The 27,953-nt window shown below is 44.4% G+C and overlaps 1 protein-coding gene across 14 annotated transcripts; it reads left to right on the forward strand.

The window, feature by feature from the left end:
• Positions 1–729: 729 nt before the first annotated feature.
• On the forward strand, positions 730–27,804 carry TPM3 (tropomyosin 3). Of its 14 annotated transcripts, none has more exons than XM_040230488.1 (10): positions 730–1,019; positions 1,632–1,757; positions 13,225–13,358; positions 14,680–14,797; positions 14,886–14,956; positions 16,261–16,336; positions 16,945–17,007; positions 17,195–17,264; positions 18,226–18,304; positions 19,030–19,359. In XM_040230488.1, exons 1-10 carry the CDS (start codon positions 906–908, stop codon positions 19,031–19,033), a joined length of 855 nt encoding a protein of 284 aa, XP_040086422.1. In that variant the 5' UTR covers positions 730–905; the 3' UTR covers positions 19,034–19,359. The 14 variants fall into 14 exon arrangements, with proteins under 14 accessions (XP_040086422.1, XP_040086426.1, XP_040086423.1 ...); XM_040230492.1 differs by lacking the exons at positions 16,261–16,336; positions 19,030–19,359 and adding exons at positions 15,631–15,706; positions 26,439–27,804 and having other exon boundaries at positions 794–1,019; XM_040230489.1 differs by lacking the exon at positions 19,030–19,359 and adding an exon at positions 26,439–27,804 and having other exon boundaries at positions 794–1,019.
• Positions 27,805–27,953: the final 149 nt, after the last annotated feature.

Here is a 27,953-nt window from a genome sequence, read left to right on the forward strand (position 1 = left end):
GCTGGGGGCAGCTGTGAAGAAGGGAGCAGAGGGTGAGAAAAGTAGAGAGCAACAAGACCTTGGTCTATGTGGGTATGAAAGTTCTATTTAAAGATCTCTATGGGGAAACAGAGGACATGATCCTATCTGGTTTACTGTGTCTCCCACTTTTCTTTCCCTGCCCACTGGCCTGAAACTCTGGGATGGCCATCCAAACCCCAACCCTATGCTCTTACTCCATCCCCCTGGTTCTTAAGCAGGGAGGAATAATGTCTCCCTGCCCATTAGAGACTCTCAAAATAGCACAGTAATTTGATCTGGGGATCTGGGGAATTGTCAAGGATCATGGGTGATCTCCCCTCTTCACTGTTGCTCAAGATCCCTAAATACCAGGAATCAAAACGTAAAACTCAACCAATGGAATTTGATTAGCATCCAACACAGTCTGGGTGAGAGTCAGGGGAAAGCTGAAGGGCAAACTAGGAAAACTAGTCATGCTTTGGGTGAAAACTACCATTCTAGAATTGCCAAAGTACCCTTCTCTATTTCAGTATCCTACCCCTCCCCCTTCCTTGCTCTTTTAAAATATGCATGGAGCTGCCCAGTGTGAGTGGAAAGTTCCAGGGTCAGGGAGAACCTTTCCCTCCCCCACTTTCCATTGTCTAAAATCAGCCTCAGCTGTTCCCTAATTTTTCTTTGCTGGTGATGTCAGTCCATCAAAGTGTCTCACCCTGTGTTGCCCTGAGAACAACGATGGGGCAGAGGGAGCTGGGAAGACCATATTAGGAACAAGAGGTGGAGCCATGGGCAGAAATAAAGGCCCAGGTCTGGGGAGCTAGTCACTCAGCCAGCAGCCCCTCCTTTCTTCCCCTAGTCTCCAGTCCTCCAGTATCCACAGGGGAGCTCCCCAACGGCCACTGTTCAGGATGGAGGCCATCAAGAAAAAGATGCAGATGCTGAAGCTGGACAAGGAGAACGCTCTGGATCGGGCAGAGCAAGCGGAAGCTGAGCAGAAGCAGGCAGAAGAAAGAAGTAAGCAGGTAGGCCTTAGCCTTGGTCTCTCTTACCAGCTGGTGAACGAAACTGAAATGGAAGAGTTTTGGTGGGAAAGGCAGTGACCATTGGTGCCAGCTCATCCTTTGGGCAGGAGGGACTCCTCTTCTTCCCCAGCCTCACAGCACACGAAGAGGGCATCTAGGGTATTTGCCTTAGACTGACTGTGTGACCTTGTGAAAGTCAGTGGCCCCTTCTGAACCACAGTCTGTCTGCTGAATTTAAGTGGGAGTGGATCATGTTTTGGAATAACTCCTGACTTCTAGAGGAAAAGGTGGGAGCTTGGCATGCAGCATCTCTTTTCCCTTAAATGGGGTCACAGACATTGACATCTGAAGATATTTACCATCCCAGTGTCTTAATGAAAACTCAGCATGGCCTGGTCATTTTAGGGTCAGAGATTACAAGGTCACAGGCCAAGGCCATAGCATAATTCCTGGAGCACTTGGCTGAAACTGATGAAGAAGAAAGTGTGTTGTCTCTCTGAGAATGGTAATATAGAGGGTGAGCTCAGGGGTCTGTCAGGCTCAAGAGCCTAGGGTCTGAGTCTGCATTGCTGTGTATGTATGTCTTGTGTGTGACTCTTGGGGCTTCCATAGCTGGAAGATGAGCTGGCAGCCATGCAGAAGAAGCTGAAAGGGACAGAGGATGAGCTGGACAAGTATTCTGAAGCTTTGAAGGATGCTCAGGAGAAGCTGGAGCTGGCAGAGAAGAAAGCAGCCGATGTGAGTATAGGGAAACTGGGGGGTGGGTTCAACCTGTGCAAATAGATCTTCATGTTAATAACTGAATTCTAAACATATTTGGACATATATACACTTGTGGATTCTCAGAACATAGGCGTAGATACCCACATACATTTCCCCCACATGCTGGTATACCCTTATTGGCATATATTTCATTCTTTAAAACATGCAGAAGTCTCATTTTTCTTACCCTCAATCCAGGAATTTAATTATCTTTCCCAGGACCTGGACAAAGAGAGGGAACTCCAAGTCCACAGTGCTATCACTTACCCCACCTCCTCCCCCATGCCACATTCTTAGCTTTTGTGTCCAAGGACTGGCACGTAGATATGTGTATTAATAGGGAACCTCTCATCTCTCAACTGCCCAGCAGAGCTAGCTCAGATTTCACAATGGGACAAAGGAGGTCACACTGACCCTGGCCCTATATGGATTTATTTATCTTGGCCAATGTGGGCATCTGACCTTATGCCACAGAGATGCCATAGAAAGCATTGCTTATAGGGCAGCTGAGAGAATCTTAGAATGATACATCAGAAATAAGAAGGACCAGGGAGTAAAGTTGTTACCACCAGACCTCACTCTGTGACCTTGACTAAATTATTCAGCTTCTCTAGGGCTGAGTTTTCCCACTTGAAAATGAAATAAACTTTCTTTTCCACTTCACGTGATCTCATAGTCACCCATTTCCCTTTATCGTCAACCTTGAAGTTAACCACAAAGATAAATGAGAGACTACAAGAAAAGATTTGTGGAAGAAAAGTAACACAGGAATCTTAATAGCAACAAAAGAATGTTCTGGTAGTGATGGAAATACAGTCAATTTTCAGCACTGAGTTAGTCAGAAAGTATTTTTAAAATCACATTTGGTTTCAGAAAACAGCTAGAAACAGAGTAGGAGGTTCAGAAATGTTTTCGGATCCTCTCATTCACTTCTTTACTCTTAGGTTTCTGATCTCCCCGCTGGCTTTCTGCCACTTTCAGTGACCTGGGGAAGTGGTGAGGGTTGTTGAATATATCATGCCAGAGGTCACAGACGGAGAACGTATTATATACATGATACATGTTCATGGTTTCCAAAAGTTTACACCACTGCAAACTACTCATTCTCCCTTCTTGGAAAATTGTGAACAACACAGGTTACTCCAGGACTTTGGGCCAGAGCTTGATGGCCTGCTGGACTTGCCTAACTTAGGTTACAATGATAGATGATTATATCTCTCTGGTTCAAATAAAGAGGCATAGGAGTAGGTTTTCACAAATGGACACAATGTCAGGTTGATAACAGTTTTGTGAGATGTAACAAAACTGTAACAACTCTCGGAAAGTCCTTAGGCTGGTATAGCTAGCATATGGGTTTGAGGAGGTATTTCCAGGAACAATGAAAAGAACAAACAAGATTAACCCAAGATTTGGGGAGAGAAAGAATGACATAGAGGCTCTAGACAATATACTGATACCATTGGAAAGATAAAGGAATCTGTTGGAGATGAATTCTATTTGTCCTTACACATACACACGTAAGCACACGTCAGCCCCCACCTAGACAGGGTCTACTCAGTATATTCATTTGAAAGAAACTTCTCATAGGCATATAGGAAGCTACCAAAACCATTTAAATATGTAAAGTATGGGTTAAAAAAACCTCATTTAACTTCTCTCCCTCTTGCTAGCTTTCCCCAAAAGTCATTAAGTCCCCTCAGAGATATGTAAGAGAACAAGAAATAGGAGGAGAAGCTTGTAGGCAAGAGGCAAACAAACTTGGAGTTAAGATGGAAACCCATCTTTTGAACTGTGGTGTTGGAGAAGACTCTTCAGAGTCCCTTGGACTGCAAGGTGATCCAACCAGTCTATCCTAAAGGAAATCAGTCCTGAATATTGAAGGACTGATGCTGAAGTTGAAGCTCCAATACTTTGGTCACCTGATGTGAAGAACTGACTCATTTGAAAATACCCTGATGCTGGGAAATATTGAAGGCAGGAGGAGAAGGGGACGACAGAGGATGACATGGTTGGATGGCATCACCAACTCAATGGACATGAGTTTGAGTAAGCTCCAGGAGTTGGTGATGGACTGGGAAGCCTGTTGTGCTGCAGTCCATGGGGTCACGAAGAGTCAGACACGACTGAGCAACTAAACTGAACTGAAGATGGCAACTGGAAGGAAGGTTTCTTTTCTCAAAGCTGGGGTCAGCAAACTATCACCTGTGGGATAAATGATGCTTCGGCCTGGTTTCCTACAAAGTTTTGTTGGAACATTCCCATGCCCATTCATTTACACATTGCCCTACTGACTTTCGGAGAAGGCGACGGCACCCCACTCCAGTACTCTTGCCTGGAAAATCCCATGGATGGAGAAGCCTAGTAGGCTGCAGTCCATGGGGTCTCGAAGAGCTGGACACGAATGAGCGACTTCACCTTCACTTTTCACTTTCATGCACTGGAGAAGGAAATGGCAACCCACTCCAGTGTTCTTGCCTGGAGAATCGCAGGGACGGGGGAGCCTGGTGGGCTGCCATCTATGGGGTCGCACAGAGTTGGACAAGACTGAAGCCACTTAGTAGCAGCAGCAGCTACTGACTTTCCCCCTACAAGAGAGTAGCAGCCACACACTATGGCCCACAAAATCAGAAATATTTACTATCTGGCCCTTTACAGAAGTTTGTTGACTGCTGCCTCAAAGGGTCAAAGAAGGAAAGGAAGATGTCTATGGGAATTGAGGAAAGCACTAAATAACGAGGAGGCAACAGGTTTCAAGTACAGAGCAAGAGTCAGAGTCAGCAGCACAGAATACATGCATCTTTGAAGGGAGGGCGCTCTTTCTAATAGGAAGGGAGTTCACAGCTCAGCTTCTGCCCTTGAGATGAATAAACAAGTAAAGAGAGCATATTCAGTTCAGTTCAGTCTCTCAGTCGTGTCCAACTCTTTGCGACACGATGAATCGCAGCACGCCAGGCCTCCCTGTCCACCACCAACTCCCGGAGTTCACTCAAACTCACATCCATCGAGTCCATGATGCCATCCAGCCATCTCATCCTCTGTCGTCCCCTTCTCCTCCTGCCCCCAATCCCTCCCAGCATCAGAGTCTTTTCCAATGAGTCAACTCTTCGCCTGAGGTGGCCAAAGTATTGGAGTTTCAGCTTCAGCATCATTCCTTCCAATGAACACTCAGGACTAGTCTCCTTCAGAACGGACTGGTTGGATCTCCTTGCAGTCCAAGGGACTCTCAAGAGTCTTCTCCAACAACACAGTTCAAAAGCATCAATTCTTTGGTGCACAGCTTTCTTCACAGTCCAACTCTAACATCCATACATGACCACTGGAAAAACCATAGCCTTGACTAGATGGACCTTTGTTGGCAAAGTAATATCTCTGCTTTTCAACATGCTATCTAGGTTGGTCATAACTTTTCTTCCAAGGAGTATGCGTCTTTTAATTTCATGGCTGCAGTCACCATCTGCAGTAATTTTGGAGCCCCCCAAAATAAAGTCTGACACTGTTTCCACTTTTTCCCCATCTATCTGCCCTGAAGTGATGGGACCAGATGCCATGATCTTCGTTTTCTGAATGTTGAGGTGTAAGCCAACTTTTTCACTCTCCACTTTCACTTTCATCAAGAGGCTTTTTAGTTCCTCTTCACTTTCTGCCATAAGGGTGGTGTCATCTGCATATCTGAGGTTATTGATATTTCTCCCGGCAATCTTGATTCCAGCTTGTGCTTCTTCCAGCCCAGCGTTTCTCATGATGTACTCTGCATATAAGTTAAACAAGCAGGGTGACAATATACAGCCTTGACGTACACCTTTTCCTATTTGGAACCAGTCTGTTGTTCCATGTCCAGTTCTAACTGTTGCTTCCTGACCTGCATATAGGTTTCTCAAAAATCCTTCTCATTAGATTTCTCCAAAGAGAGCTGGGAAAGTTCTTAGGCCATCAGAGCAGAGTTTACTGAAACTTCAAACCCTGCTCTTTTCTTTCCATTTCCTGGGGGTAGCGGGGGAATGGTGGTGGTAAATCAGTGTATAGGTTACTCTATCAAGCTCATTATTTATTGTCTGAGTTGTTTCTGTTTCCTCTGATTAGTCTAAATGCTCAGTATTTCTAAATGCAGATAGCTGAAGACAGCCTCTGGTGGGAGTGTCTTCAGAACAAGGCATTGAGCGTAACACCAATGTCTTACTTATCAATCTTCTTGGGGGTCAGGATTCTTAATTTTAAATCCTGGTTGACATCCTAATTCTCTAGAGAAAAAGAGATCTGCACCACAGGAGAGGCTTATTACTATTACTTACTGAGAAGGTGGGAGGAATACAAAGAAATAAGAGGGGAGAGTAAAATCCTCCAGGCTCTTTATTACTGTGCTTCTAAAAATCCTGCATGGCAATGCCTGTAGGGGTGGTTTCTAACTGATAAATAGCTCCTGGGGTACCTGGAAGCAGAAGTAGTGTGCAATTGGTGAAAATTCTAACACAGAGGGAAGGCTGAGATTCACAATACTGTGTATGTTTTTCAGATGCTCCTATCAGTGCTGTTGCACAAAGGATCTGGTGACACTAGTCTGTAATAGAGGACTCCTTCTGATAAAATGGAGGCTTAAGACACATTCCTCACCTACAAAAGGAATTGTAAGCAATGATTAATTACAAAGTCCTGAATCATTCAAGGTTTGGAGAGGCTGGTAAATCACTGGTGTATACTGATTCTCAAAAGTAACAGGGGAAAAGACCAGTATTCTGAATAGAACACGTTCATAACTGGTGTCAAACAGAACAAGAATTTTGCCAAACTGCCCATCTCTTCACCCACTGCCCATATTTTCACCCCCATTAATTCCCTTCACTGAGTTTCAGGAGACGGGAGAGCACCTACCTGACCTGACTTTGAAAGGAGGCTGGAGAGCAGCACTCTTAAAGATGAGGCCCAGAAAGTCTAGGCTTTTCTTATCACTTGGGTTTAGAGCATTTGTGGCGTGGGTGAAGTAGAGGCTTGTGGGGTGTTTATGTTCTAGAGAGGACTCAGGGTGCCAGGAGTGAGGGGTCAACCACTGTGGGCAGCCTGCCCAGGGCTGGAGAGGCTTAACCACTACGCGCCTTCTGGTTACCATGGTAGCCCTCCCTCTTCCCAACCCCGCCCTCCTTTGCTGGCCTGAGGGAGAGTCTGGAAGCGCTCGCCCAGGGGTACTGGGCGGGCCCGCCCCTCGCTTTCGGCCGCAGGCTTCCCTCTAGCTGACTGCATTCCCGCCCGCCTGGCGGTGGGAGGGCGCGGCGGTCGTAGCGTCACATCCGGGCGGGTGGGTGAGTTCCGGTATTTCAGGGCGGAGCAGGCGGAAGTAGGGGTGAGAAGCGGCTGCAACGCCGAGTGGAGGAGGCAGGAACCCGAAGGCAAGCAGGAGCTGGGTGGGGACCATGGCCGGGATCACCACCATAGAGGCGGTGAAGCGCAAGATCCAGGTTCTGCAGCAGCAGGCCGATGATGCAGAGGAGAGGGCCGAGCGCCTCCAGCGGGAAGTGGAGGGAGAAAGACGGGCCCGAGAACAGGTACGGAGAGGACGAGGCGCGTGAGGGAGAGGCAGGCGCTGGAGCAGATGGGACCCCGAAGTGGGGCCGGATTTTTGCGGTGGAGCACGGTCCTTAGGGGGCCAGCATAATCCGAGATGAAGTTGAAGTCCGGAGGATGGGTGGGGCTTAGCTTCCCTTGGACCTCAAGTAGGTGAGGGGGACACTGGCTGCTGGAGCAAGCGGACTTGACTTTTGAAGGAATTGAGCCTCCCGGGGTCTGAGGCGTGGCTTTCTTCCTCTTTTCTCCCGGCTCATTCATTCAATCCCTCCGAGTCGGGCGCGGTCAAGGGAGGGGCTCAGCGGCCTCTCCCTCCCCCACTTCCCCGGTGGGGTGGGGTACTTTGCTCTCCTTTGGGGTTTCCGGCCCAAAGGGTGAGAGTAGGTGGGTGCTTCTCTGATCTAGAGGGGAGCAGAACCGAATTTACCGTGGAAGGGTGGGGGGTAGAGGGTGGGAACAGCCGGAAAGCCCCCGGCCTGGCCTGCTGGCAGCTTTTCCGCTCCCTCCTCCTGCTCAGGAAATGAGGCAGCAGTCGACTGAGGAAGCGCGGTGCCCTCCCTGGAGGAGGTTGAGGCCACAGCACCGCCTCCCATCCTCCGGTCTGGGGCCCTTTCCTCTTAGGGGGAACACTTGCAGCTGCTAAACCCACTCTGTCGACGTGAAACTGGAGGGGAGGAGGTAGTACCTCACTGCCTCTGTGAGTGCAAATATAGGAACCGACAAAACCTGCCTAGCTTCCATGACTACCTGGAAGGCGGGATCTTCTGCCAGATTGAGGCCTTTATTGCTGAAGTGTGAAGAGTGCAAGCTGAACCGTTTAAGAACACTTCTTCCAAACAGAGCTGATAAGCGAGAGTATGTGGTAGAGAATCTGATAGAGTGCCAATTTCTGTCAAGGTTTCTGGTTGCCCTAGGCAGTGTGGCTGATGGAGTTTCGAGGGGTCTCTTAAGTGATGTTACTACTCTGCTACGTTCCCAAGTACCCACTTTAGTGTCTTTTTTTTTTTTTTAACGTTCAATAAATATTTGTTCAACTAAAAGTTGAGACATAATATGCTCATAGATTGAACAGTGATTCTTGAAACTGCTTTCTGTTGAGAAATGGTGGGCTAGTTTTAGTAAGCCATAGGTTTTCCACGATCTAAGGTGCAGTCTAGTGGGTGGAACTGATTTCCTGAGTTGAGGCTTTGATTTTGGAGGATCCTGAGCCTGGAGGGGAAAGTAACTGTTGCTAAAATTTGAAGACCTAATGAAAGAACTCTTGTGGTTTATTGGTATTCCTTGTTCTCCCCTCCCCACTTTTGGCTGCTCTTTTGGGGAGTGGCTGAGAATTAATGTTTTGGGGAAATGAGAGAAGCAGCTGCCCTCCAGGTTAATACTTAAAGATTGTTAGAATAGTCATTTCTTTTTACAACTGGACATGGAAATGCTGGGAGCTTGGTTTCCTCAGTCACTCATTTCTCAGTGGATTTTTCCTCTGTTCATTATGCTTGTAACTTCTAATTATCATTCTAGTGAGATGAACTGGCTGCGTGACTCTTTATGACTAGTGACACTTTCTCATCTCCTTTGTTCTGGAGACCAAATCCCCTTAACAGGGGAGACAGGGTGGCTCTAAGGAACTGGCCATGTGTTGACCTAGAGCCAGGCTTGAAGTAAGGGCATGCTAGGAATGAATCTAGGGTAGATGATGTCATTACCCCCACCCTCAGTAGCCCCCAGGACTTGGTTTCCCCTGTAGGATGTCCTGGACATTCACTCCACTCAGGACTCGGTAATTTTCCTTGCAGGGAAATTTCACTCCTTTTTTTTTTTCCCAACCTAGGCTGATAGGTGAGAGAGCAGAGTGAGCAGCTTCAGGTTTTTCTTAAGCTTCTCCCTTACTCAGAGCCTGCCAGATTTGCTTACTGAGCTGAGTGAGTTCTAGTGAGGAAGCCCTCATTCAGATAGGGAAGTAGAGTGATAGTTAAATATTTATGAAACCAGTATTTTCTACCCCCCAGCTTGAAAAGTGCCTAATCTTTTGACTTTCTGCTCTAGTGAACTTTGAATTCCTCCTGAGGAAACACCTGTGGGAAGGGAGAGGGGGAGTGCCTGAACTACCTGTTATCCTCTTAGGGCATTCTGGAATGTGGATTTTGCAGGCTCTTCCCGCCTGGAGCTGGAAGCTCTGCCCTCCCTTATGTTATTGCATGCTGTTAGTGGGATTGTCACGTAATTACTTTTCTGGTTGCTTTGTGTTACCATCCAACCCTTGTGGGGAAGCTGGAGGAGTCCAGAGCCAACTGAGTGGTTCTGGAAACCATCTCTACTGCTCTTGACCTAGAGATGTATCTTTTATAATGTAAGGTGAAGGTGAAGTCGCTCAGTCGTGTCCGACTCTTTGCGACCCCATAGACTGTAGCCTACCAGGCTTCTCCATCCGTGGGATTCTCCAGGCAAGAATACTGGAGTGGGTTACCATTTCCTTAATCTCCAGGGGATCTTCCCGACCCAGGGATTGAACCCAGGTGTCCCGCATTGGAGGCAGATGCTTTAACCTCTGAGCCACCAGGGAAGCCTATATATAATTATAATGTAGCACCTTGTCAAATCCACTTCCCATTTTGAATCTCCTTTGTACTTTTTTGCAAAACTGAAACAGATGGCAACATAACATTTCAGTGCAGTCTTTTCTCTCATCTGTGTGTGTGTTGTGGTGGTGGTAAAGATACAGTGGTAAATGCTTACTGTTTTAACCATTTTTAAGTGTACAATTCACCTTATCTGTTTTTAATACTTGTCTCCTAACTTCTGGTATTTCTCCCTCTTTTTTTTTTTTTCCTGGTCTAAAAAATTTAGGAATACTATTGAGGGAGTGAGTGGGCTTTGAATAGCAGTTTGATTGTGGCCTTATTCCCAAATTCCTAGTCTGCAGGGGGTGGGTGGTGGTGGTGGTTAGACTGTCTGGCCATTGTGTAGCTTTCTTCTGTTTGTAGGGTCTGGTGGGATAAGCCACTGACTTTATCACCTTTCCTTGGTTTAGGTTTGCTTTTTTTTTTCTTCATACTAAGAGCACGTACTCATAGGGGAGAGGCAAATAGCCCTTTGCTCTGAGTACCTCCGCTTGGTCTCCACCTTTGTTTACTCTGGAACAGATAACTGCTCCCTTCCTTCCAACTTGCCTCCCCCTTGATGAAATTTAAAGTCCCCAAGGACACAGTATCTCCCTGGGTAGATACATTTGTGAACACTGTAAACCAGAGCAGTCCTTTACTCACAGCGCTCAACTTTTCCATTACTCTTTTCCTTTGAATTTCATCTCTGGCTTTTGTCTAAAAAGAGAAGCCCTGAAGTGGCAGAATACCAGATTTAGGCTAATCCCCTCTGTCCTTGGCCCTGATCTGCCTCTGAACACGTCTCCTGTCTTTCCTGCCTTGATGGGTATGGTGCTCTTTGGCAGTCTCTTTAGTGTGAAGGATGGTAGCACTTAAACTCATTTACTAGCTGAAGCTGTTGTCAGCCATCTTCTGAAGTGAGTCAGTCGCTGCTTTGTTCTCCTCTCTGGCCTTGGGATCTTTGCTTACTGGGTAGTGGAGAATCCTATTATTACCTGAAGGAAGGACCTCACAGTGTACCTCCAACCTAGGTAGGGGTGAGCGGGCTGAAAGATTGAAACCACATGCTAAACCTAGGATGATAGACAGCATGACGTTAATGTTTCCCAGGGCTATGTTTCCCATTGTCACCTGCAGAACTTAGTCCCAGTCAGTCTCTGGGTACCACTTAATTGACCTGAAAGGGACAGGCATTGTGCATAGGTTCTGGCTGGAAGGAAAAGTCAGGTAGGTGTCTTCCCTTATTCCTTTAAATATTAAACAGATCTTGATTCTGCAAGCTCCTGTTTCACTGTAAAGAGAACTGATCCTCTGTAGGAAGAGAAAAAAATAGAACAGTGACTACCTTGCTCTCCCTCTGCTCCCCACGGGGGTCTCCAAAGCTTTTGCTGTGGGACTCCCATCCTGCGTTCTGTTTTTGGTATGGGCTTGTTCAGTGTGTGCATGCTCTGATCAGGGCACCAAGATGTGTTTTCTCCTCCTCCCTTTTCAGCCTTGCGAAGAATTCTATTGTAAATGCTGATTTGTGGGAGAAACTGCCCGAGCCAGCTTGTTGTCATGGAAACTATACACCCCCGCCCCCAAAGCCTGTTATCTTTACTTCATTTGGGTAACTGCTGGTGAGCTGGGTGGGGACTTAGATTTCATGAGCTTCCTTCAAATCTGGGTTCTGTCTTCTTTTTTTTAAGTTCTAGGCAACTGAAGGTAGTGGGGTGGGGTAAATAAATGATTGAACCGTCAGTTCTCAGTTCTTCTTTCACAGTTGTTGCCTGATTGCCAGATTCATAATAACTTTGACCTGTTAGCCTTTCTGAGCTTGTGAGGTGAAACTGTGTTTTCCTAGGTTTCCTGAGACAGGACCAGAAAATACTCGTCTCTGTGCTATTTTGAATAGAGATGCAAACAGTTTCTTAGTAATTTCAGCTTATGTAGACATCTTGATTTTCTTTTCCTGTAGGGCAGTGGTTATATAGCCCCAGCCCCTGCAGTTCCTTGAATCGCCCATGTTTGTATTTGGAAATTTTTGTGTGCTACGTAACCCAGTTCTTAACAGGAGTCTTTTGGGCTATATCCCTTCCCATAGGGGCTGGTGGCCCAGATTATTTCTATAGCTACCCCCACCCCTGACTGCCAGGAGGAAATCAGGGTAATAGAATTCAGGCACAATCTGGGCTGTAGAAGAGAGATCGTGTTTACCAAGCATTTGGATAAGCATCTGAACTGGGTAGTGTGCAGGGCAGATTAAATTCTTGTGCAGTTGTGACAGTACTTGCCACCAGCAAAGGTGTGGGGAGGGGAAGGGCAATCATAAGAGAGAGGCTTCTCTACCAGTAGAATTCTTGCTTATGCGGCTGCCTCCTTCTTTCCTTGCTTCTTATTCATGGCCCAGGAAGAGGCATGGGATTACTTGGACTCCAACCTGTGCTTTTTATTGTGGGGTGGGAGCCAGGGAGAAGATTGTCCTACACTGTAGTGGAGGGTGAGGCTAAGGGAGTGACTTGAGGAATAGATAGGGTCACAATTCAGAAATTCGGATGGGTGGTGGAAGGCCTGGAGGGAACATTCTCTTCTGCCCCCAGTTTTTTTGGTAATGCCATCAAAGCAGATAATTTTAGCCCAAAGAAACTCCTTGTAGTCAGCTTTTAAAAGGCGGGAGGTGGGGGCCAGTTGAAAGGGTGGAAAGTCGGTATCCCAATATTCCATCCTTTTGTTTTCTGGTCTGGAAGGTCCTTCTGGAAAACATTCTCTTGGCTAGTCATCCTCTTTTGTTGGGTGTGTTAGAGTAAGGTTATCAGAGGGTTAACAACTTGAGTTAAGCAGCAGATTAACAGATAATCCAAGATTCCCTCTTTGAGAAACCTTTTAAAATTTTTCCATTTTATGTGACACTTAGGAGAAAGCTGCTGCAGAATAAGACATGTCTCTAAGCCAGAACTCAGGCAGACCCCTTCACTGGTTTACCTTTTCTGACAGTAGTGCGTTTAGGAATTTGAACTGAGTCCAAAAAGGGGGTGGTACTAACTGACATTGGGCTGGGCAAGGAACTGAGTTTTGAAACACTTTTCCTGTGGAACATATGGGAATTCATTGATGGGAAAGGGAGGAAAATACCTGTCATAACACAGAGTATATAAGCATGTCTGCTTGGCCTTACGTGCATCTGAGTTAAGACAAGTTCTACCCTGCAAGACTCTGGCTTCCTCGTGGTGGTATTCAACCCCTCTTAGTGTCAAAGTTCAGTTTCTTTTCACCATGCCTCTGCTTCCTTTTCCCATTCTTTCACTTAAACACAGGCTGAGGCTGAGGTGGCCTCCTTGAACCGTAGGATCCAGCTGGTTGAAGAGGAGCTGGACCGAGCTCAAGAGCGCCTGGCCACTGCCCTGCAAAAGCTGGAGGAAGCTGAGAAAGCTGCTGATGAGAGCGAGAGGTATGTAGCGGGGCCTGATGAAATGTGGATTTCAAAAGTTGTTCATAATGGCTCTAATCAAACAGGTTTCTTAAAAACCTATTTTTTAAAAAAAACAGTAACCTGTCTTTACCCAGGATCTTCTTTCCTTCTGTGCCTCATATTCTCTACATATGAAAACTGACAGAGTAAGGGTTACCTGGATCCATGACCCTTGTGTAACTGGTGTTTCTCTATAAATTCACCTAGTAATAGTATCACTGTAGTGGCCTCCATTTAGCACCCACTCAAAGTGGTTCTCAAAGTGAGGTTCCAGACCAGCTACACCAGGAATTTGGGAGAAAGTCCCATCAGCAGCCTCTGTCGTTTATCGGTATATCAGAGGTGGAGCCCAGTAATCACTGATTTAATAAGCTCTCTCGTCCCTGGCTGCACTGTTAGAATCATGAGAGTGCGTGGTAGGGATCTTTGGGGAGTTTAAAAAATACATCAGAATGCCTGGGTCCCATCTCAAATCAGTTAGAACCCATTGTGAAAGGGGCCTGGCTATTTTTAAAGCTCTCCAGTAAATTTTGGGGGAGTACTGCATGGCCTCACTTGCAGGATCTCAGTTCCCCAACCAAGAATTAAACCCAGGACCCAGCAATGAAAGCCCAGAGCTCTAACCACTAGGCAACCAGAGAACTCCCCCCTCCATCGATAATTCTAATGTGTACCCAGGGTTAGAACCACAGTCCTTGAACCAGCTCATCTTTGTTGAAAGTAGCCAATTGGCTTCTTGCCACATGTGACTTAAAATGAGAACAAAAGTGTGTGATGACTTGCACAAACTAAGACTTTTCAGAATTAAAAAAATTCCTTGTTGGGAGTACATTAACACAGTGCAGCCATGAAAATAAATAAGACAGCTATGTGTATACTATTATAGAATAGTGGCCAAATAATAGAAAGTGAGGAAAACAAATTGCAGAGCAGTGTAGTATGGTTCCTTTGGGGCGTGAGGAAAGGTGATGAGATTTTTGGTATGTAAAACATTTCTGGAAGGATTATCAGGTATTCGATTACTTTTGATGAGCAGGACTAGAATTAGGGAGACTTTTTGCATTAGACCTTTAGACTGTTTGTTTAAATGTTTAATTTTTAAATAAGCATGTATTTATAAGAAAAGGTTTTAAGCAGAATAATTTAACTAAGGTGAGAAGGTGCTATGAGAATTGTTTTTGAGTGACACAGGCAGAGAGGCATGGGCTTTACATGGTACAATCCTGGGTCCCTTAGAGTTGAGCTGATGACAGGCTCCCCAGGCTGTCAGCGCTGCATCTGTCCCTGTTGTTTCTGGCAGAGGTATGAAGGTTATTGAAAACCGAGCCTTAAAAGATGAAGAAAAAATGGAACTCCAGGAAATCCAACTCAAAGAAGCTAAGCACATTGCAGAAGAGGCAGACAGGAAGTACGAAGAGGTATGGCACTCTTCGCTTGTCCCTCTCTCCAGTGATATCGGCCCCTTCTCTTTGCTCCACTGAACTGAACCCCTGTCTTTTCCCTTAGGTGGCTCGCAAGTTGGTGATTATTGAGGGAGACTTGGAGCGCACAGAGGAGCGAGCCGAGCTGGCAGAGTCGTGAGTATCTTGCCCCTCAAATCTTGCTGCACCGTTCTGCTCCTTCCCTTTTGGCTTGGGCGCTAATGTGAATAAACTAGCATTTCTTCAGCCTTGTTAAACAGGACCTAGAGAGTGGGAGTCATCTAGAATGCTTTTTTACTTTTAGCCCCAAGAATGGCTTTGGGCTTTTCTTAACTGTCTTAACTCACACCAAGTGACAAATGAGGCTTCCTGATTTCTTGTTGGGAAGGTTTATAAACTGAGGGGAAGATGAAATCTGAAAATGGTGAACTGTTGGCCGGCAGGCCTACTGGGTCCTTCCAACTGGGTTCTGCTTCTCCTTGAGGCATCGAAGTGGCTGTGCTGACATAAGATCTGTCTCTGTTTTTACTACTTCTCTAAGCTGCTGGGAAACTTTCGGGCAAAGGCAGACATGACCTGTTCCCCTGATGGCACCTTCTGGGCCTTGTTTAACAAAGTCCGTGCTGATACAGATTTATTTGTGCTTCCCTTGCATTTCCCTCTCCTAGACATGACATATCATGACCATGGTGATGTTTTTCTTTCCATTTTTTTTTTTTTTAATTTTTATTTTTTCCCATTTTGCTGCTTGTTTCCTTGCTGTGTTCCTTTTTGACCTTTCTCCCTCCCCACCACCTGGCTTGTGCGATCCCTGTGACTATCACTAACAGCCGTTGCCGAGAGATGGATGAGCAAATCAGACTGATGGACCAGAACCTGAAGTGTCTGAGTGCTGCTGAAGAAAAGGTACTAACCATTAAACCCACAGAGCGGTTCTGTGTATGGTGTGATTTTGTTTGGTTTTGTTTTTGTTCTGTTTTGCAGCTGCCTCCCCTCCACTGGTTGGTTTGTTGAGTGCTTTCTCATCTCTTCATGGAATGCTCCATTCCTCTCCACTTACTTGGCATCTTTCATCTCTCCTTTCCTAATTACTTCACTGCCTCTCCACAGGGTCTCGCCTTCCCTTGGGTGATTTGGGGGACTCTTTGGGTTGGGCATCCGTTCCCACTTCCACCCCAGGTAGCTGTTCTGATTTGTTCCTGGTAGTGATTTCTCAGGTGTTTTCTTTACTAGTGTCTGAACACTCTGAGTCCCAGCCCAGGAGGACCCAGCTCCTGATGTGTTCTCTGGTAGAGGGAGGAGGGTTGATGCTTGCTCAGATAACCTGGGAACTTCTCTTTTCCCCAGTATGCCTTCCAACTCTCTCTACATATAGGTTCAATTCATGTCTGTGTGTCTCTCTCCCTTTTTTTATTCTCTTCTTCCCCTTTCCTCTCCTGCGGTATTTAAAATATTCACAGTAAGTGTTCTGAGCTGGAGGAGGAGCTGAAGAATGTCACCAACAACCTCAAGTCTCTTGAGGCTCAGGCGGAGAAGGTAGGGGCTGGTTTGTAAAAGTGACAGGCTTTGGGGCCTGGGCCCAGCCCTGCCCTTGATGAAAAATGGGAGAAACTCATTCCTTATATAATCCAGTGAGAAGTATCCACCTGTTCTCTCCAGATTCGGGTTTAATGCCAATTCCCGCGCACTTTGATTGCTGTAGTTAAAGTAACTTCTTGGTCTCACGTTCCCCGGGGTGATTGATGTTCTCCTCAGGCTGATACTGCTATGCTGATGTTTGGGGGCAACAAGTAGTATCAGATCTGAAACCTGATGGGCATGAAGAAAGATGGCTTGTCTTTAGCTTCTTGTGGGACTGTTTCAGCCACATGGCCTCCAGGTGTTGCCACATTAACTCATTAGCCTGGAGGCAGGAAGAATGCCTTCCTGTGAATAACGGTCCTGGTGGAGTCTGAGGTTATCGTGGCTCCAAGGACATTGATTGGTGGGTTTTAAGGACTGTTTGTTCTGAAACAGCCTTGTTCTCTCTCATGGATCATTCAACACATTCAATCTAATAGGATGTTGAATGTAAATGTCGGGAGTGGGGTGTCATCTTTGTGAGTAATATGTATTCTGAGATGTTTATTCTACTTCTCTTACAGTACTCTCAAAAAGAAGACAAATATGAGGAAGAGATAAAGATTCTTACCGATAAACTCAAGGAGGTGAGTTGGGGGGATTATGTATGAGGAGGGGGGCCCCAAGGCATTGAGAGGCATATAAGGCATTTTGTTAACTTAGGCTACCTGGCTTTGGTTCTGAAAGTTATAGAAGCAGAAGGTGGAAAAAATAGAGGCCCTTCTCGAACTGTCTTATTTATCTCTGATTCTGGCTCATTTCATGTTCCCCTAGGCAGAGACCCGTGCTGAGTTTGCTGAGAGATCGGTAGCCAAGCTGGAAAAGACAATTGATGATTTGGAAGGTATGGAGCCTGGTGAGGGATTAAAATGAATAGAGAGGAAGACCTTGCCCTTTGACCCTCTTCCCCTCACACCAAAAGGGTTTGGTGGTGACCGGGCATGCATGCTGTGCTCTGTCCTGTGCCACAGCCAGGTGAAGTGGGCCAGATCTTGGAACTGGATTTTTATACTTACTCTTTTCCTTTAAAAAGACTTAACCTAATATGCTGGAGTTTGTATCCTCCCCTTGGAGGAGATTGGTCATGGCATGTACCCCCATGTCACCCCATGGCTACTTTGGGCAATGTTGTTCACCACTCAAGTTGAAGGGGGGACTGCACCAAGGGACGCAGCAGTGGAATGACCACTGCTCAGAGCTGACCAATACCAGGGGCTTTCTGAATGCTTCCTGCCCCTGCAATTTGGTAGCTGCATCTACCCTAACAAGGGAAAGTTTGTACTTTTCTCTAAGAAGTCTCAGATATGCTGATTTGGTACACTCTGGGTAGCAGAATATTCTTTGGAAGAGTTTGGGGCAGGCAACCTGTAGAGCAAAGGGGCCAAGAATATTGGTCATGCTTGGTAGGTCTGAATATTAAGTGTCTGAGTATTAAACTGTATTTTCTCCTTTTTCTATTTTTGTTAAATTCAGTGTTATCACTACTAGGAATTAGGTTCGCTGGGTGGGAGTGGTATCCTCTTGAGTGCCTTTGGTAATTGGAATTTCTAGTCATGACTATGCCCAGGTTCTCAACCTTTGCTGCAATTGATTAGAAGTATCAGAGGTATCAAGTCTGGTTGGTCTTGGGGACAGTGGATCTGAAAATGGCCAGTCATGGCTATCAGGATAGATATTCTCCTCAAGGTGGGATTAGACCCATGGTCACGCTTTCCCTCATTTCTAACGATTCCCTCTCTTCATCTGCTTCTGATACCTTTTACTCTGTGTCCTCATTCCTCCCTGTGGTTCCTGTGCCTGTCCAGATGAGCTCTATGCCCAGAAACTGAAGTACAAGGCCATTAGCGAGGAGCTGGACCACGCCCTCAATGACATGACCTCTATGTAACTATCTGACAGCAGAGTGGGGCTGGGACCTTGGCTTGTGGGTGGGTGGGGGTACAGTCTCTGCATACTGTGCTCTGCTTTTGTCTTCTGGAAACTAGAATCTCCACTCTTACCTTTAAAACATTGGTGCTGGTTACTTGTTGGCAAAAGCTGCGGAGGCATGTAATCCTGGATCAGCGGTAGAACCCTGATCTACGTGTAATTTTTGTACTTTTTATTCATAGTCCCTTCATTATGACACCGGGATTTTCCCGTTTGTTTCTTAAGTCTCATCTCAGACGAGTTACTGCTTAAGATAATCGTGTTGTCATACAATTAAAGAACTAGGGCCCAGAGAGCCAGTGACTTGGGCCATAGCACCCAGACTTCCTGGTGTGTATGGTTTGTACCCTGATACTGAAGTTCAGGTGAAACACCCATGATTGGAAATACCAAATTCACCTAAAAGGTTGAGCCAAGTCCCAGAGCAAGCCAGGTAGTAAAAAGCACCAAAAAGAGTTGTGGGGGCCTTCATCTGTTTGCTGTGGATCCCTGATCCTTGACGCTAATCTGCCTTTTCCCTACTAACTGAAAAGAAGCCAAATTACTCAGGCTGTAGTATCTGGCTGTCTTTTTATCATTCCTACTGCCACCGACCTTTTTCTCCTCTTCCTCTCTCCCGAATTGCTGTCTAGATTGATGCTTGTCCTTCTCACCTAGAGTCTCCTTACTTTTTCACACAGATAATTATCACCGTTTCTGCTCTGTTCTGGATCTACCCCCTTTCCTCGGGGAACCCAACGCCCCACTCTCGCTCTGGATTCCATTTGGGTCAGCCTGGCTGATCCCCAAGGCATTAAGATGGGCGGGGGGGAGGTGGCCACAAAACAACTTATGTATTCTCTTCCACCCCTCACCCCAAATTAAAATGTTAAGCTGCCGGAAGCCTCATGCTACCCTGCATTTGTGTCATTGACAAAGCTGCTGCTGTCCCTAAAAAGGAGCCTTGGGGGTGTGATGTGGGGCGCAGCTATTGTAGGCTCGCCCTCCTCTGACTTATATAATCAAAGCCACTTTTGTGTGTGTCTATTTTTTCTTGACATTTAAATTCAACTGATCTATCAGAGTGGTGGACTAGGAGAGATTCCTTAGAATAGGAGCTCTAGTTTGACACTCAAGCTGAATGAAATTATCCAGGTCCTTTACTTCCAGGTTCTTAAGTCATCCTGTCTGGAATGTTTGTCTTCTCCTTAGATTCTTCTTTTAGAGACCACTGAAGTACCTCTCAATATATCCTCTCTACCCTTTTACCAGTGGCTCATCCTCAGAATACCCGGTGGACCCAAATATGTGACTGCTGAAATTGACTAAGTATATTGCCCCAAGTCAGAGAAAATACATCATAGGTAGAATTTCCAGCAGTTATAAACCTTTCTTACATATTTGAGGCTCACTAAGTAGTTTGCCTGCTAGTATATGCTAGTGGAATATAAGTGATAAATGATTGTTACTGGAAAAATGAAAACAATCAGTAATGCATATTTCAAATGTTATACACAGGTACCACTTTTTTTAGTACATGCATAAATATGGTAAGTTCATGTTGTGGAATTAAATATCAACCTTCCGGAAATTCCTATGCTGATTTACATAGCAGAGATAGTTTAATCTCAGTAGTGTAATCGATTATACTTACCTCAGTACCTAAGTATAATTCACTTAGTACTTCAGTTTCTCAGCATAGTATATATTTAAAATTTGGCTTTCTTTTAAACAGATACAGCCAGGTATAGAGGTTCTCTCTAATTTAAAACTTTAGGTCCCATTGAATTCAGTTTTCTTTCTGTCCATACCATTTCTTTTTGCCATACAGCCTTTGTGATTAAGGTACAGGTTATTACTAGTTGAGGCACAGGGTATTAAGGCAGAGGCATCTTCCTTACTCTCAGGTTGCTCAGAATCTAATAGAGAAAACATATGTATAAAACTAAAGATGTGTGATGAGTACCCCAAATAATCAAATACCTCAGGGAGGAAGAGGTTGATTGCAGTGCTGATGATAAGAAAAGTGTCACAATAGGAGGCACATACAAGTTACTTAATAAACATGTTAAAACTTTCCTCTTCATTTTTATTGGATTTCAAAAGATTGGATTTTTGACAGTCTGGTTGAAGGAAAGTGGATCTTCACCATTTTCATCAAAGAGAACCAAAAGAACAAAAGCATAGAATTGGGAAGGACACCAGAGGTTTAAGGGTCCATTTAGATAAACTAGGGAACAGGTATGTGCTGTAATCAGGCTGGGGAGTTTTAATTTTATTTTGTAGGTGATGGGGCTACCACTAGAGATTTTGAACAAGGATGTGTTCTGAGTAGAAAGAAGAGTTAATTTGGCAGCTAAGTTAAGAACGTATTGGAAAGGGAGCAGATTATCAAAGTGATCCATTAAGGCAGTGATTCCCAGATTTCATTCATTTGCATAATGCTTTTGACTACTTTTTCCATATTTACATGCAGCCTACATTATTTTTTAAAATTTACTCATTTAAAAACTTTTCATGCTAAAAAAAAAATTCTTACACTACACAATTCTAACTTGAAATCAAGTTTTGACACGTGCTAGTGTTTTTTTCCTAATGAACATTAAAGTCATATAGCTAATTAAGTTCACAAAAGTATGCTGTCTGCAGTCTTCTCACATATAACTAACAGTGACTGTACCACAGTTTAGGAAATACTGGGTTATGTTATTGCAGTTTCCCAGGGAGAAAAATCTGACCTAGATAGTGGTATTAGGGGATGGTGCTGACCATGGGCATTATGAAGGATGGTCACTAAATGCAAGAAGGAAGCATCAAGGATGACTGGTTTTGAACGTAGGAAAATGGTGGTATTAAAGGTGTAGGGAAGTCATATGGTTCTGGTTTGGGAAGGCAAGGGAATAAGTCTGTAAAGCTAGCTGGTATCCAAGATGAAAACAAATCCTAGCACTGGAGGGGGAGAGTTTGATACAAAAGAGATTTAGGAGTCCCATGATGTTGGCAGGCAGTTTAGGCCATGGAAGTAAATTCGAATCCTAAAGACAATTGTAAATGTAAAATGAAAAACTAACCAGAGGAAAATCTGTGTAGAGGTGGAAGCCAAATGGAACTGGTTGGAAGGATAGTAGAAATGAGTAACTTTTTAAAAAATTTGAGTCATTGGGTGATTTCTGGTGATTCTCAACTTTAACAGGTAGAGAAGGATGATAATTCAAAATTATGAAAACTTAATTGTCATTGATGCTTTATTAATCTAAGGGAATATTTTGAGCATTAAGGACAAGGAGAGGACCCATACTTCAAGGAGCAGAAGCAAATTGATGGAAAGGAAAAAAGCGGCTTGGAGTATAGTCTAGAACAATGATGTCTGTCCGAACCTTTGACAGTGATTTCCAGTATTGCAGCCACCGGCCATATGGGGCTGTTGAATACTCAGTGTGGTTAGTGTGACCCAGGAACTAAATTCTAATTCTGCTTACTTTTAGTTCTGAGTTTAATTAACCACATGTGGCTAGTGGCTGCTCCGTTCATTGTATAGTACCAGCTGTTTTAATATGTGGGCAGAAGGAATTGACTTTGGCACAGAGGAAGGCTTCTAACAAAGGAAAGAACTAAGACTGGAGAAAAAAGAAGAGTGAGATGTAGAAACCATCTTAGGTTACTTGAGCCAAGACTTGCTATGGGAATAGGGTGAAGCATCAGCATTGGTAATCTCAGAGCAAAGTGCTTCACCCCTTAATTTTCCACATCTTAATTTCTAAGGAAAAAACCACAGGCTGATGTGTTGGGATCCATTCTTCCCTTCCTCGTTACCATTGTTGGGACAAGGAATAAAACAAAATGTGTGACTGGATCCCAAGTTACCTGATGGGTGGAACTGACCTGTTATGTTAGGCAGCCTTGTCTTAGCCACACCCAAACTCGTCCATTCACATATTGGTTGAATATTCCTTAGCCTTAACATGAGAGAGGAGTTTAAAAAACAAAGCAAAATCTGTTCTACATCATTCCTTGAATGTGAGTCTTTAGCACTGATAGAGTTTCCCTTATTCCAGGTACTCCCATCCTTTTCCTGTTACAGAATGAAATTGACCTGATTCAGACTAGTGAAGCCTAAGAATGTGTAGCATCCCTGGGATTATTCCTTGAAAGGAAAATCAGACCAAAGGGGGATTTTCTGACTTGCTTTTTGTTTGTTCATTTTATTTGCTCTTACAGGGAACCAAGAAATTTAATGAACTAGTATCTGGTCCTGAATTTTTAGTTAATAGAAATAACAGAGTTAGAAACCTTACTTATTACAAAGTTAAAGGTTAGAAAACAATCACATTTATCTTTCTGACCTTATGCAATTCTAAAGGAACTAGAAGTTCTAGGATTTAATCAGGCAATAAAATGCTTCCACTTCTTCTCTGCCTCTTTATTTCTTCCCTAAGTGGAACAAAACTCTCCCTGACCAGACTTTTTAGAGTTAGGATCCTAATAACACCTATTCTTCCTAAGATAGTGGGAGTCACACTAAGACTAACTTAGATATAGATGTTATGGAACAGCCAGGTTGCAAATGGTCTCTGGATGTAATAAAACACCAAAAAGTTCAAGGAATGAGATTTTAACACAATTTGAACCCCTACTGTTTGTCAGGATTGCCAGAGTGAATAAGACAGGTCCAATCCCAGACCTGATGGACTAGTATAGACTAGTACAGTGTTTCTCAATGGTGGACTTTAGCCCTTTAGGTCAGGATAATTCTGGGATGTATAGAACAATGCTATTTATTGCTGTCCCCTGCCCAATCAATATGTCAGACTCTCCAGTTATTGTGACAATTAAAACCTGCCCTCAGTCATTTCTCAATTCCCCTCTAGGGGGAGGAGAAGGAGAGTATTCCTCCTATTGTGACACTGGTTTAGTAGGAAGTGCAATTTTTAAAATTCTCTCCAATTCTGCCCCTTAGTCCCCAGCTTCTGGGTAGAACTGGGAAAACCTCAGTCCAGAAGGCAAGGTAACTGGGCAGTGCCCACAGTGAGTCCACAGATGTAAGACAGAGAAGTCTTTTTCATACTGAGTTTCTGAGACCATTTTGAAACAGACTGTAAACCATAGGAAGAAACTCGTTTATGAACAGCAGAGGCTGACATTAGGAGTAGACTAGGAGACCATTACCCTTGTGTTGGTCACATGGATTGGGAGTCACTGTAGCCCCTTTTTTTTATTTATTAAAAAAATTTTTTTTCTTGTGATGAGAACTTCTAGGATGACTTTTTAAAAACACCTATCATCTATAAAACATACAGAGCAGCACTGACTATATTATATTGTATATTACATCTCTGCTGCTGCTGCTGCTGCTAAGTCGCTTATTTATTTTATAACTGGAAGTTTATACCTTTTGACTGCCTTCATCCAATACCCCCATACACACACTCTCCCCCTCTGGTAACCACAAATATGATCTCTTTCTGTGAGACTGTTGAAGTATAATTGACTTATAACACTAAGTTTATATTATACTGATGCACAACATAGTGATCTGTGATTTGATATTTCTATACATTACAAGACAATCACCACTCTCTACCTCTTTAAGATGTGCTCCAAGTGGAAAATCCAGATAAAGCCAGGGGATGTGAGCACTTACTTGTATCAGGAACGCTTTTAGTTAAGACACATCTTAATAGCAGCTTAAATAAATATGGGGTTATTTTTCTCTCATAATAAAAAGTCTTGATTTGAGTAGCTTTGGTTTGATGTGGTTGGGGTTTCTGTGATTCTTACGGCCCTTTTTTCTTAGTCGAAATTTGCTACTTGAGTCATCATATCCATGTCCAAGGCAAGAAAGAAGGCTAGTTTTTCCAGAAGCCCCCAGACACACGCTACCTCCTACATCATTGGCCAGAACTGGATCACGTGACCACCGTAAGCTGCTAGTGAGGCTGGAGAAACAGGATGGTCTTGATTGGCTTGCATTAGTAATCCACCTTCCCTGGGGCTGGCGACTGTGGCCACTAACAGGTTCGGTGAAGTTGGGTTTTGATTGGATTTGCCACTATGATAGGTCTTTCACTCAACACCTACCACAAAAAAGCATTACAAAGTGTAGGGTTGAGTGAGTATGGGCTATGTATCCCAGTCTCCCGTTCATAATGCTGTATTGAATGCTTTTATAGAAAAAATTCAACTATTCGCATCGGTTCCTTACAGACTCTAATTTTTGTAAATGTATTTCTTATAAGCCAACTGTATTCCTTCTTTTGCTATTTCACTTATCTCAGTTTCTTAATAAATACTGTGAAGGGGATATTTTTCTCCCTCAAAATGTCATCCTTTCAGCTTGTTAGCCTGCATTTTTTATTTTATTCCTCTGTTGGTCTTTTCACCAACTGACTGAATCCTCCTTGCATCCATCCAGCCTTAAGATGCATGTTATATATACCAGGTAGTTGAAAGTCTCAAGATTTACTTCTGGTACTCTACTAACTTTCCCTTTTTCTCTTTCTCCTCCTCTTTTTCCTCTCCTTCTCTTGTTTTCTCTCCTCTCCATTGCTGCTGCAGAGCGTCTCTACAGCCAACTTGAGCGAAACCGCCTGCTTTCTAATGAGCTGAAGCTAACGCTGCATGATCTATGTGACTGATGGGCGGGGCTCACTGATGCCCATTAGACAGAGCTTACGGCTCACACCACTGACCTGGACCCCAGCAAAAAGCTGATTGTCTTTTTAAAGTTATTATTTTGCCCTAAGCAAATTACTTTTTGATTGGAACAGTTAGAATAGTGTTGTCTTCCTAACTGCACTGTAAAGGGGGAACAGTTAAAATTAATACTGCCTTTCTACGCTTTTCAAGAGATTGTGGGTGATGAAGGGAGGGACCTGAGAGATTATAATGAGGAAATCTGGGAGAGTTTTCTGTTTTCCACCCGTATTTGCTGCTCTTTCACTTGTGCACTGACTGTAGGATATGTTGCTTGCATGAATGTTTTCTAACAATAAAAGGACTGACTTAACAAGATGTTGTAACTGCTTCATCTGCAGGCCCGGGGATGGGCCCTTCTGACTGGGTAGAAAAAAAGACAAGGGAAAGAAAAGGGATGTGGGATAGGTCAGTGTTGCCATTTGCTTCCTTGAGTTGAAGACCATTTTCCTTACCTCCCTAGAACAGAGAGTGGTTTGCTTGCTGCGCAGCTTTGATTCTCCTTGATGTTCAGCTGCTGGTTTTCTTCGTGACGTTTTCCCGATTTTTCCTTGTGCTTCTTTTTCCTGGTATAATGTTTAATTGCAAGTAACTGTGTCACAGGCTAATTCCTGAAGAATAACTCTGTGAAAGTCTCAATTGATGTTTTGCTTACAAGGAAATGTTTTGCAGTATTCTTTTTTTTTTTTTTTGGGTGCATCAAATCTTAGTTGTGGCATGTGGAATCTTCAACCTTAGTTGCATCATGCAGGATTTAGTGCCCTGACCAGGAAGCAAACCTGGGCTCCCTTCCCTGCATTGGGAGCTCAGAGTCTTAGCCATTAGACCGCCAGGGAAGTCCCTGTTTTGTTGTATTCATGACTTTGTTTTCTTTCTAGATTCTCTGACTTAGCTATGGGGGTTCTTTTATTTACCCCACTAGTCATTTCTCTCCTCTCTACTTGTTGAGGAAAACCTGTAGTGCATGGGGATCCTATTGTACTCAAACTTTCAAGTTGAGATTCTGCTGTTTCTACTGGTAGAAACATGCCCATCCTTGTTCTCAATGTGTCAGACTCCAGCAGGCTATTTGGAGTAGGTATTATCCTGTGGACAAAGACTTAGGGGAGTGGATGGCTGATGCTTAACTTAAGGCCACCTCCTTCAGTGACTGAAAACTGAAAGCCTTGGTTGGGGTGTGGGGAGGAGAGGAAATGATAAGGTCCCCAGCTCCCTCCCCTTGAAGTCCAGCAACACCTGTAACTTCCGTAGGCAAGTCTGAGGCCCTGAAAAACCAAGTGATGCAATAGCTCACTTCTGTGGCTGAGACGGCAGCTGCTTTATTAGTCTGCAGCTTCCCTGCAATAGGAGCAATTCTCAGAACGGGTAGACCTTGAAATTTACTTCTTTTATAACATCTCTCCTTTACCCCCATTAGATAAACTGAAATGCACCAAAGAGGAGCACCTCTGTACACAAAGGATGCTGGACCAGACTCTGCTTGACCTGAATGAGATGTAGAGCACCCCAGTCCCGCCCTGCCGCTGCTCCTCCCTCTCACCCTGACTCCGCTGAGGCCAGCCTGCCCGAAGCTGACCTTTAAACTGAGGGCTGATCTTTAACTGGAAGGCTGCTTTCTCCTTTCGCCACCTCTCCCACCCCCCTACTCCTGTGTCCTTTTCGCCAAACTGTCTCTGCCTCTCCCCAGAGATTCCAGTTGGGCTAGAGGCTGAGCACCTTTGGGAACAACGATTAAGGGAATGTGAGCACAATGCAAAGTGTCTTTAAAAGCATGTTGTGATGTACACATTTTGTAATTACCTTTTTTGTTGTTGATGTAACAACCATTTGTAAAAAACATTCCAGATAATTCTGTAGTTCTGAAGCAGCAGTCTAATCCCTTTCTCACTTTTGGAAGGTAACATTTCAGCTTAATACATATTGCCTTCTCCAGAGAGAAAGGGAAAAGGTTTGGGCCTGCCTTACTGAGAGCCTAGCAGCCCAGAGAAAGGCTCCATTTGGGGAAACCTCATTGCTCTGTAAAAAGCACCTGCCAAACCAGAAAGATGATTCCAGGAGGAGTTAGCCAAAAAAAAAAAAGTGCTGTTCAGGTTTTCAGCTTTACGGTATCTTTGGACAACCTTTTTTTTTTTTTTTTTTTTCATCAGAAGTGACCAAACAATTAAGATGGTGAAACCTCTGAGACCAAATCCTTGTCCCAGCTCTACCCTGTTCCCAGCTGCTCGCAGAATGGACCATGTGCCCCTTATGTTGAAGTGACCACTTATTTGCTCTTCTGCCTCCTTGAAAGAAAGGAAAGAAAATTATGTTTTGCCACTGATTTAGCCATATGAAACTCATCTCATTACTCTTTTCTGGGTCTGAAGCTGCTGTCTCTAAAAAGTGCCATCTCATTGTGCTTTGTATCGGTTAGTGCTGGAGAAATCTTGAAAAGCGTATGTACAAAACTTTAAAAATTTTCTATTATTTTGGAACTTTGCTTCTTTGGGGTTGAGGCACACTGGTCACCCCTCTGCCTATTAGAGTTCTGTACAGTCTGTGGGCTAGCAGTGTGCTGATCTTTTCAAGTTTCTTTCCCTACTCAGTCCCCCTTTTTTGATGAGGTTTCAGTGAGGTCTGTTAGGCGTGCATCCTGCAGCTTAATTGGCTTAAAATGTTCTCTCCTTTGGTGTGGTCTCTTTGGGGACCAACTAGGAGAAAAAAAAAACAATAATGTAACTGTTTTGATACTGAAAATTGATAAATGTCTTTTTGAAATAAAGAACCAGTCCCTCCAACCTTCAGAAGTACTTGCTTTTATTTCCCAGTCCAAATGGGCTTTCTCCACAGGAGCTAAGTTTGGATAAAGATCAGATCTTTGTGGGTGGCAGCAGTAGGATTTGACACAGCGCATACGCTTTGGAAGTTGTCCAAACTGGGGTCAAAACAAAGC

Source organism: Oryx dammah, unplaced genomic scaffold (genome assembly GCF_014754425.2).
Source record: "Oryx dammah isolate SB20612 unplaced genomic scaffold, SCBI_Odam_1.1 HiC_scaffold_28, whole genome shotgun sequence".
NCBI lineage: Eukaryota > Metazoa > Chordata > Mammalia > Artiodactyla > Bovidae > Oryx > Oryx dammah.